Below are 11,799 nucleotides of genomic sequence, written 5' to 3'. Positions count from 1 at the left end.
CGAACATTCGAAGTTTCCTATCCCAATATGCGGAATCGTTCCAAAATCAGCAAGCACAATGAATCCGACGGCTGTAAATCCCTGAAAACTCCGCATTTATTGTGTTTTCCCTGTAAAGCATCATTCTTTTTTATTTGAACTGAAAAAAGCATCATTCCAGTATCTAAAACAGCACCTTCCTTCCTCCTGTTCTTTCTCTTTCTTATTATAACAGAAAAAACCAACCCATTTCCTCCATACTTGTACTGTCTAAGCTCCATTTTCTGAAGAAGAAAAAAAAGGGTCTTAAATGGTGTCAAACCTTGAATTGCTCTTTAATCCTGAAAAATTGTCTTAAAGGGTGTCCAAATCTTGAGTTTTTCTTAAAATTGTGTTGAACAAGTACCCTTTTTCATCCATACTTGTACTGTCTTAGCTTCATTTTCTGAAGAAGAAGAAAAAAGATTTTAAATGGTGTCCAAAACTTGATCTTTCTCCCCATTTCCTTCATACTTGAGTTGTCTAGCTCTGTAATCTTCATTTTTCTGGAAAAGGGTGTCCAAATCTTGTTCTTTTTCTTAAAATTTGTTGAACCAGTACCCTAGTTTCTTCCTACTTGTGTTTTCTAGCTCTGTAATCTCCATTTTTTTTCTGGAAAAGGGGTCTTAAAGGGTGTCCAAAGCTTGGATTTTTCTTAAAATTTGTTACTAAAACTTATTGTTATTTTAACTTTACTTAACTTCTTTTGATGCTTTCCTGGATATAGAAAGTTACCAACCCCATTTATTCTCTGGGTATCTACCATTCATCTTCTTGAAAAAAGGGTCTTAAAGGGTGTCCAAATCTTGGATTTTCTTAAAATTCTTTTGTGTTCTTGTGACCTTCCACCCCTTCGTTTGATCTTTGCTAGAAAACCCAATTTCAGGTAAAAGTGTGGTTGAAAGTTACTTTTTTTTCTTCTCTCTGTCCTTGTACTGGTTTGTATTTGACTCTTTTTTTAGACCATTACAGATTTGTTAGGATTTGTGAAAAAAAGAGTTTAGAATATGGTGAGTAAAGTGACTTCCCCTGGGAAATCTATACACACAGTGTTGGAGAGAGTTGGGGTTTATGGGTTGGTTGGAGGTAGCAGCCGGAAGAGATTAAAGTGTGATCTTCAAGATGAAGAAGATGACACCATGGAAATGGTGCAAATTGGTGCTGAAAGGACTAAAAATGTGCTTATTTTGATGAGTGATACTGGTGGTGGACATAGGGCTTCAGCTGAGGCAATTCGAGATGCTTTCAAGTTAGAATTTGGGGATGAATATAGAGTAAGTTTCTTTGATCCCTTATTTCTCGTGTTGTTTCTTGTCCTCCGATTTCTGTTACTATCTACTATCTCTTGTACTCCAATTATCTGTTTTTTTTCAAAATTCTTTGTCATGTTTTCCTTAATATCTCCTTTGATATGATTTTCCCTGAGCCGGTCTATCAGACACAATCTCTCTGCTTCGAGAGGTGGGGCTAAGTTATATGTACACTCTATGCTAGCATATTGGACCCCACTTATGGCATTACTGGTATGTTTGATGTTTTTTCTGTCTTTGTTTTACCAGCTTGTTTTTGGTTCTTGGAATTTTGTGAGTTTCTGTGATTTGCTTGCTTAGTTGTTAGTACATGTCAATGGCGTGTGGTCCCATAGGGGCCAACCAATGAGGTCAAATTTTTTATTCTCAAAATTGGAAAACTTTGATTTTGATTTTAAAATTGAGTAATTGTTTCAGATATTCAGATTGCGTGTTTGATGTTTAATAATGACCTTACAGGTTAAGGTTTAGGCAAAATCATTTTTAGATTCCATCCCTCTCTTGTACTTACAACTTCAAAACTACATTCTTTTATGGCATATTGATTTAGAGCCCGTTTGGATTGGCTTTAAGTTAGTCAAAACCAACTTAAAGCCCCTTTTCAGCTTTTGGACGTGTTTGCCTAATGCTAACTTTAAGCCAGAAAGTTCTTAAAGTCAGTCAAAAATGAAAAGTTAGGATTCCTAACTTTTTTTTTCTAAGTGCTTAAAGTCATTTTCTTTGACCATGGAAATTACTTTTATATCCCTTATATTTTAACTAAATTCCCAAACTACCCTTTTTATTCTTTTAACCCTAAAATTCACATAATTTTCCTCATTTAAGCACTTTTATCCAAACACTCAACTACTTATTTATAAAAATAACTTTCAGCACTTTAAAGTTCTAAAAGCACTTCATACATAAAAGTTACTTTTTTTTAAGCCCATCCAAACGGGCTCTTACAACAACAACATACACAGGGAGGGTAGGGTGTATGCAGACCTTAACTCTGAGGCTGTTTCAGATAGACCATTGGCTCAAGGAAAAGCATTTCAACGCAGGTCGAAAAAAGAAATAATGGGAGTGAAGAAGCCATGCAAAATGAAATGTCATTTAGCTTTTTAGCAGCTGTCCAATTTGTCTTATTATTACTTTGATATGATTCTCACAGTCTAGGGAGATATAACGTCTTAGCTGCATTGGACCTACCATGATTTCAAATAGGTCTTGCCTAATGTGGATTATACATGCAGATTTTTGTCAAGGATGTTTGGAAGGAATACACTGGCTGGCCATTGAACAACATGGAGCAACAATACAAGTTCATGGTTAAACATGTTGGCCTTTGGAGTGTCGCATTTCATGGCACGTCGCCTCGTTGGATACACTCTGTCTATCTTGCTGCTATTGCCGCCTTCTATGCTAAGTAGGTTGCCGTCTCCTCTTCTTTTAACTCTTTTTGTGCCTTGTCTCAAGTTAGATATTTTTTTGCTGTTATATGTCCAATACTCTTTCTAGGGGAATGGTCAATGAATTTTATTGTTTTCTTGATTCTGTTTGTACTGTACTCTTTCTGTGATTTTCCCTTTGTTAATAACCACGTGTGCCTCGTTAAATCTTTACTAAGATGTTAAAAACGATTTACTGGCATGGCTGCGTAAGTTATCAGGAAATTGATCTTTTTCTTTGCATGAGGGGCAACCCGGTGCACTAAATCTCCCGCTATGCGCGGGGTTCGGGGAAGGGCCTGACCACAAGGATCTTTTTCTTTGTATCTTTTCCGAAAATATGGATTATTTGGTACTCATTCAAAAGAAAATTGGAGATGAATGTTCTTTAAGTAGCGTATTAAACTTTTTGCGTCCTACTTCCGTAGGGGTTTACTAATTTCTGTTTGCACTGATGAATTTATAGAGAGGTAGAAGCTGGCCTGATGGAGTACAAGCCAGACATAATCATTAGTGTTCATCCTCTTATGCAGCACATTCCTTTATGGGTTCTTAAATGGCAAGGCCTACAGAAAAAAGTTATTTTTGTGACAGTCATTACGGATCTCAACACTTGCCATCGGACATGGTAATTAGCCAACAAATTCTAGAGTTTTAATGCATTCATATCGTATACCAATCCGACATATGAAAACTTTCTATTTCAGGTTTCATCCAGGAGTCAATCGTTTGTACTGCCCCTCCAAGGAGGTAGCAAAGAGGGCCTCACTAGATCGCTTGGAAGAATCTCAAATACGTGTTTTTGGGTTGCCCATCCGTCCTTCTTTTTGCCGTGCAGTTCTTTCCAAGGTGAATGTCTGAAAAAAAGGCTCCATTCCCCTATCTTTCCTCTTCAAGACATTTTTTCCATTTCCATTTATGAGAAGAGAATTTAATTAGTAATCTTCTTTTTCATTTTCCCCCTCAATGCTTTCGGTAGGATGACCTTAGAGTAGAACTTGAGATGGATCCCACATTGCCAGCGGTTTTGCTGATGGGTGGCGGTGAAGGGATGGGTCCTGTGAAGAAAACTGCAAAGGCTCTTGGAGAAGCACTCTTCGATAAGAATCTTGGCAAACCTATTGGTCAAATGATTGTCATATGTGGACGCAATGAAGCCTTAGCATCCACATTACGATCACTCGAATGGAACATCCCCGTTCAGGTAAATGGAATGACAACCTTTAAGAATGGACGGCTTACAAAACTCTATTAATACACGTTATGTAGGCTTGACAATGGCAAGTACAGTCAAACTCTCTATACCAGTGAAGCATCGTTTGTCTGGATATTTCTTGACTGTTTATAGCGTAATGTTGTTACAGAGAACATAATTTGCCAAAGAAAATTAGACAGTTATATAGTAAAATGTTATTATAGAGGATGACTATTATAGAGAGGTCCGACTTATATTCATTAATGTTCAGATCAAGGGATTTCAGAAACAGATGGAGAAATGGATGGGTGCTTGTGATTGTATGATCACAAAGGTATGTCAATCTATTACTTAATTTTAGAACAACTATCTCGCCTGTTTGGCGCAACTGCTAAAATTCTGTTTCTGCACTTTATAGGCTGGACCTGGTACAATTGCAGAAGCATTAATCAGGGGGCTTCCCATTATTCTGAACGACTACATTCCCGGACAAGTTAGTGAACTTGAGAAGTTGACTCTTCAATTCTTATTTAATCTTGTTATTGATTCATCATTTTCTTGTCTATTTTGCAGGAGAAGGGAAATGTTCCATTCGTAGTCGACAACGGAGCTGGTGTTTTCACGCGACGCCCCAAGGAAACAGCTCGTATCGTTGCTGAATGGTTTTCCACCAAAAGCGATGAACTGAAAAGGAAGTCAGAGAACGCGCTGAAACTTGCTCAACCTAATGCTGTCTTTGATATTGTGAAAGATATACATGAACTGGCATGCCAGAGAGGTCCTCTTGCCAACATTCCTTATATATTGACATCTTCATTTTCAAGCCTAATTTAGCATAATAGATTGAAGTTGGTTTGTTGTTAGTTGCATATTATGTAGAGAATAGTAGGTTCAATTGATCAATCTCATTCTTTAGCCTTTAAGGCTTTGGTGATCCTTTGTTAAATATAATAATGGAGGATTGCCAAGAAAAAGGAAGAAAAAGAAAAGTGAAACTGCATTTTTCTTGGAGTTTTTTGTGGAAATAGAGTAGTATGATTATGATTTTTGACTCTATTTTCATGTTTCTTTTTGTTGTATATATTTTTTTGTGGCTCGATTTTATTATTACATGTTGTTTCATTTGCTTTGGTCATCATATTATTGACTGTTGCTACTGTTCTTTTTTCCATTATTTTCTACCTGACTTCTTCACTACTGTATTTTCTTTTTTTGTTGATTTTGATATGCTTTACTCGAGTCTCGAAGGTCTATTGAAAATAATTTCTCTACCTTCTCGCGAGGTGTAAGGCTGCACATACCATCCTTATCAAACCTCACTCGTGAGCTTCCACTGTGTATGCTGTTGTTATATATTTTGTGTGGCTTAGTTTCTTGCATCTGGTGACAGTGTCATTGTCACAATAGAGGTTGCTTGGCTTAAAGGATCTCTATGAAAAGGTTGCTTCCTATACTGAAGAAAGATTTTCATTTGTTGAAGTCCCAACAAGACTCTTGATATTTTTCTCATATACATAGTAGAATATGTTGATTTTTTGTGACTTTCTCTTTTTGTTTTTTTCTTGGTCAGACATTCAGTATCTCACGTCTAAATATTCCTCAATGATTAGTAGCGTACAAGTACGATTCAATGTGGATACAGAACATAGAGCGGATAGAATATGCTTTTAAGGAAGTATATGGCATAATAACTTTGAAGTTTTATTTTTTGGGGGGTTGGGGTGGAGGGGGGAGTAGGGGGTGGGGTGTTGATTGAATATGCTTCAAGTATATGGCACAATTGATGTCTTAGTTTTGTTGGTGGGACTCTACTAATTTTATACATGACTATTATTTTATTTATTTATTGTTTTGTAAGATACTCTACAAAGATAGATCTATTACATCATTATAGAAAGCAAGTTGCATATTAATTAAATAATTAAGAAAAAAAAGATTGCTTGTTTTTTATTCTTAGATGAAATTCAAATAGAAAATACTAATAACAATTATTTAGTAGTGATGTGAGAAAATCTTTATATGTGCCAAGGTGTGTTCTAATGATTCAATGTCAAGTAATATATCCTTGTCTGGCACATGTAGTGGTGCCACGTGGAGGGACCAGAGTAGATTATGTTATCTACTAGGTTGGACTTTGTGTAATTAACTGAGTCACACTCAATTCTTTTAATATTATTAGTTCAAAATTAATGATTTTTTATCTCCGAATTTAATCAGAAATTTCGTGTTTAAATTTTGAAATGAAAAAAATTCTAATAAAAAATGTTCTCTTTTAGTAAGTCTTATCAATACGAATTCAAATTAATCGAGATCATAAAACAGATACCTATCATGAATTCATGACAGAAAATAAAAAGACCAACCAAAAAAAATAATTAGTGGTCATTTTTATTGTTGGGCACATGCAAGGTAGGTGCTTAACAAACCATAAAAGACAATAAATAGGATAGAAATTTATTGGCTTTGTGGACCAATTAGTGTTGGAATCTAATACCTAAGATATTTTCAAAAAATTGGATTTTCACTATCATTAAAAAATAATCATATTAGACTTCTTACCTAATTATGTTGATTATGACCTAAAGTTCTTTTAATCCACAACTAACGGGTAAATTAATATATATGTATATATAATTATGAGTTTATTTTTACTAAGTCACTTAACTATGTTTTTTAATACAAAAATCATTAAACTTGGCTTTTACTAACACAAAAATCACAAATGTTGGAAAATTCAACTTTCGGTGAATAATTTTTTTTTTACTATTTTTTATTTATTTTTGATCTAATAAAACAAATTCAATCAAAAAAGACCGATTCATATAAGTTGTTCACATTACTAAAAATAGTTCAAATTACTTGTCAATTTACAAAATTAATATATAGTTAATTTTTTCCATTTTATCCTTGATTAATTCTTTTTTAGAGTATAAACAAGTTTGTAAAGTTCTATTTTTTTAAGAGATAAATTAGTATTTATTATTTTTTAATGGACATGTAAAGGGGAATGTCGACAACTAATATGGGATATGTCAAATCAATCAGTCACACCGTCAGACTTATATTGTTACGCTCACGAGCATAATCTTAGCATGAGCCTAAGTGAAAAATTATTCCCAAAACCTTGTATATTCTTTCATATTCAAATTAAATTACTAGTTTGAATTTCTACTTTGGTTCATATAAATTCGATGTAAAGGTTTAGGTGTTTTTTACAAATTTCTAAAAAAAAAAAAGAAGTTAAATTTATTGGAATATAATAATATTTCAATTCAAAATCAACCAAGTAATTCAAAAAAAAAGCTAAGCCCTAAATTCATTGCAAGTTAAACTGATCGGAGACAGAATTTTCTGATGGATTATTCTTAAGACATGAGGACCACAAATTAAAAGAAAAGAAGTAGAGAAATGTTTTTCAAAATAATGTCATTGTCAAATGTTTTCATGTATACCAGTCTATTAATTCTAGACACCTTAAAAATCATATTTACCTTAGGGGGAAAGGGAAAAATATATTTTTAATTTTGCGATTTAGAATGAATATATCATTCATTAAAAAAGTGATGCATATATACTCACACCGTTTAACAAATGATATATATATATATACAAGTTATCTTATAAATAAAAGGATATTGCCAACAAAAATACTAAAAACATTTAAAGAACCTACATCAACACTACAAATGAATGAAACTTATAATTTTTACAATCATTACATAGACAAAGCCCAAATAAGTTTTATTAATACATGTAATAAATTTTATAAACCTACATACAATATGTATAAAATTCTAGCTAAAGACTTGGATATCAAAACAGATCTGGTAATCGGATTGCATTTCCTTATACAAAACAATGGAAGCTGTTTGTTTTCTAGAGATGGAATAATGTTATTTAGAAATAGAACATACACCCCTGTACAAATTCAAGACAAACCTTCTAAAGGGAGATCTCAATTAAAGGCAAAAGAAGATACAACTGTTTGTTGCATAGACTGCAACACAAAAAATAGTTGTATCTTACAAAACATGCATTATACGAAGAATATTTAGAACAATCATACTTAGAAGATATAGAAAAAGACTACACTTTAATAAATATAGAAATCGATTTCTACAATTTTCAAAAATGAATACATGCTCTAAGAACAATAAAAAAAATCCCATGAATTTAGATAATATAATATCAATACTAGATGAAATGGAAATAATTGATGAAAAAATATTAGTACATTGGAAAAGTAATAAGATCATGTATAAATTAGACATAATTAACCCAGAATACTCTATAAAAACAGCAGCTATTGAAGCTAATAACGAAGACACAGAAGAATTTAGTAAACAAATTAAGGAATTATTAAAATTAGAAGTAATAAGACGGTTCACTTCTAAACATAGATCTGTTGCATTTATGGTAAGAAATCATAGTGAGCAAGTAAGAGGAAAAGCTAAAATGATAATAAATTACAAAAGATTAAATGATAATACAAGAACTGATGCATATAAATTATCAGACAAAAATGAGCTAATAAATAGAATACAAGGTAAAAAACTATTTAGTAAATTTGATTATAAATCTGGATACTGGCAAGTAAAAATGCACCCCGAAAGTATAGAATAGACAACATTCACTTGTCCTGAAAGACATTTTGAGTGGCTAGCCATGCCTTTTGGGTTAAAGACAGCACCACCCATATTTCAAAGAAAAATGGATAATATATTCGGAGTTTATAAAAACTTCGTATTAGTTTATGTAGACGATGTTTTAGTATTTAGTAAAAGTATACAAGAACACTTAGGACATTTACAAACGGTCTTCAGGTTATTCGTTAGACATGAAATAATAATTAGTAAAAAGAAAATGGAATTGTGTAAGACCCATATTAATTTCCTAGGGTAACAATAGGGGAAGGAAAAGTAAAATTACAACCACATATAGCTAAGAAAGTACTAGACATGCCAAATAAACTAGATAATACAAAAGATTTACAAAAAATCCTAGGACTAGTAAATTATGCTAGAAATTTTATCCAAGACTTAGAAAAAATAGCGGGACCTTTATATGCTAAAACAAAAAGTAAAGGACAGAAACATTTTAATGCAGAAGACATTAAATTAATCAAACAAATTAAAAAAAAGGTTAAAAATATACCAGACTTACAAATTTCCGTTGAAACCGATTATTTAATAGTATAAACTGATGGAAGTCAGTTGGGATAGGAAACTGTTTTGAAAACTAGACCTAGTAAATATAGTAGTAAAAATGAAGAAAAAATATGTGTCTATCAGAGTGGTAAATATAAAGAAAAAGAAAATATGAGTAGTATAGACGCAGAAGTCTTAGCAATTTTATATGGATTAAATAGTTTTAAATTATACATATTAAACAAAGAAGAAGTATTAGTAAGAACAGATTGTGAAGCAATAGTTAAATTTCACCAAACAATAAATAGTAAAGCAAGCAGTAAAAGAAGATGGTTAAATTTTATGGACGTTATATCTATATATAATAACGTAGTCTTTGAATATATAAAAGGAAAAGATAATAATTTAGCAGATCAATTGAGTAGATTGCAACTTAAAACTAATTAAAAATTATATTTCAGCATGAACCAACTGGCCAATAGCCAACAGACAAAGGTAAGGGCGTAGCCCAATCAAACTCATACGCTCAGACACTACTAAACAAGACTAATTTTAGATCCCAAGGTACAATTGAGATGATGAAAAGAATTTACTTTGATAAGTTCAATTTAATTTCTTATCATCAATGTAACTTATCTTTTTGAATACTACTAGACTGTAATCTAGATAAAACTCAAAAATGTTTAGTTGATAATCTATGGGTAGCTTATAATAAATAAGACACTAAACATTTTATTGCTGCCAATAATGCTCTCTGTCAATATTTTTCAGACAAAAATAGAGAGAACAAGTTTAAATATTATGTGGTTATACATGGTAAGACTAATGGTGTCTTTCAGACCTGGTTAGAAGTCATAGACTCAATAAATGAGATTAAAAATTCTCTCTTCAAAGGTTTTAATAATTTTACTGAAGCTTTAGACTATGCCAGAGGAATACTTGACCCAAATTATTATATTTCACCAGCACTCAGACAAAACCCAAACCAAATCCCTCAATACAACATCCAAAAAGACACCGATAAAATTATTTTTTGTGATCATTGCTCCACCATGACCGAAGCCTTCAAAAGATTAAACACAAAAAATGAGGCTCTCGTTCAAGAGAACATAAGACTCCTGAAGCAGCTTGAAACCTTTCAAGGGAAGTTTGTTTCCAAAACAAATAATACAGGTACTCAGACTGAAGACATGAGTTCTCCATCTCAATCAAAAATGGATAAAAATGGTGTGCATTCCCTTCTGAATGCTCAGAAATCTATTGTACCAGATCAAAGTACAGCTAGTCCGGTTCAAATGGTAGCCGGTAAAGACATATCAAATTCGTTAATGGCTGTCACTTTGCCGCAAAGTGAAGAAGAGGAATTTTCTTCCTTACGAAGAAGATTACCTAAAACTTTCTACAAAGACAATTCTAAGAAGAATATGGCTATAAAAAAGAAAAAAATAATAATAAAATTGAAGCCATAATTAAGCAGACTTTAGAGCAGTTCTTTCAAGACCATGGACGTGATAATCATGTTATTAGTAAAGACAGTCCAAATCCAGAAAATGAAGGAATACAGTCAGACGAAGATACCAATACCAGCCCAATAAGAACACCAAATTCAGAAGGAGACTATGGAAACAATAATTATCAGGATGCCCAAGACCCATATGAAGAAGATGATTCAGGCATGAATTTTGACTCTATTTCCTTGCATAATCTAGATACTTAGAATACAGATATATCCAAAAGACAACGACAAAGATGATACAGCTAATTCGATAAGGCGGAAAGACATAAAGATGAATGGATTGATAATTATGAATGTACATAGTGTGCTATGTGAGTATGCCCACAAGTGTCTTGTGAGTGCTGTCACTTTATCACTACCCGCTAAGGGAAAAACTGTTGATAAGCACGCGTCTGTCTAAGATGTCTGTCATTATTGAAAGATGCGATTAATAATGCATGTGACGATGTGGCCCAATGAGCACCTGACGCGCATTATTAAAGAAATCTTATCAATATGTTGGCCATAAATAATGGAGCCACGTAGCATGTCTTAAGCCTTTCATTTCATATCCCTAAGTCTATATAAGATTAAGTTGTTAGACAGAAGAGGTAGAGCTAGAAGAATCCTTAGAGAGAAAAAATCTTCAACATATTTCCCTTTCCTTTCATGTACACATATCCTATTTTCCTAAAACCTTTCTCTGATTTGTACAAAAGCTTGAAGTAATAAAAAAGTGTGACTGTGTGTGTGTGCAGTTTTTCTGGTTCAAGTTTTTTGGGGTTCCCGAAAGGGAAACCTCTCTTAGTTTATTCATGTAAGTCTTACTATGTTTATACCTAAGTTCTTTCCCCCAAAAATATATTGTTTTACTTTAAATGTTGATTTCATATTTTAGTTCATATTTTCATATGTAAATTACTGCATATTTCTATTGCTTTACTCCTAGTATATGGTTAGCTTCTTTATCTCTTAACAATAACTATGGATTAACCTGTAAATTCCTAGGATCTGAGGCCTTGAAAGTCCGCATAAACAAAGGACAAATGTATGGCCAGATTTATATCCGGAGTGAGGTTAAAGATAAAGTTTTTAAGAACATAGGTAAGGAAGAAGAGATGAACAGGGTAAGATATAAAAAAAAAGGAGTAAAAACAGGGGGGAAAATAGGGTATAAACTACCAGACAAAACTGGGGGAAAAAT

The 11,799-nt window shown here is 32.8% G+C and overlaps 1 protein-coding gene across 2 annotated transcripts; it reads left to right on the top strand.

Moving 5' to 3' along the window:
* LOC129891437 (monogalactosyldiacylglycerol synthase 2, chloroplastic-like) lies at nucleotides 1–5,091 on the top strand. Of its 2 annotated transcripts, none has more exons than XM_055966804.1 (8): nucleotides 1–1,292; nucleotides 2,564–2,736; nucleotides 3,225–3,386; nucleotides 3,466–3,607; nucleotides 3,738–3,962; nucleotides 4,225–4,287; nucleotides 4,372–4,446; nucleotides 4,527–5,091. In XM_055966804.1, exons 1-8 carry the CDS (start codon nucleotides 1,026–1,028, stop codon nucleotides 4,785–4,787), a joined length of 1,368 nt encoding a protein of 455 aa, XP_055822779.1. In that variant the 5' UTR covers nucleotides 1–1,025; the 3' UTR covers nucleotides 4,788–5,091. The 2 variants fall into 2 exon arrangements, with proteins under 2 accessions (XP_055822779.1, XP_055822780.1); XM_055966805.1 differs by lacking the exon at nucleotides 1–1,292 and adding an exon at nucleotides 1,336–1,541.
* The last annotated feature ends 6,708 nt before the right edge of the window (nucleotides 5,092–11,799 follow it).

The sequence above is a fragment of the Solanum dulcamara genome, chromosome 6, assembly GCF_947179165.1.
Source record: "Solanum dulcamara chromosome 6, daSolDulc1.2, whole genome shotgun sequence".
NCBI classification, from domain to species: domain Eukaryota; kingdom Viridiplantae; phylum Streptophyta; class Magnoliopsida; order Solanales; family Solanaceae; genus Solanum; species Solanum dulcamara.
The sequence above is the reverse complement of the archived record's forward strand: the minus strand, read 5'-3'. Positions and strand labels throughout refer to the sequence as shown.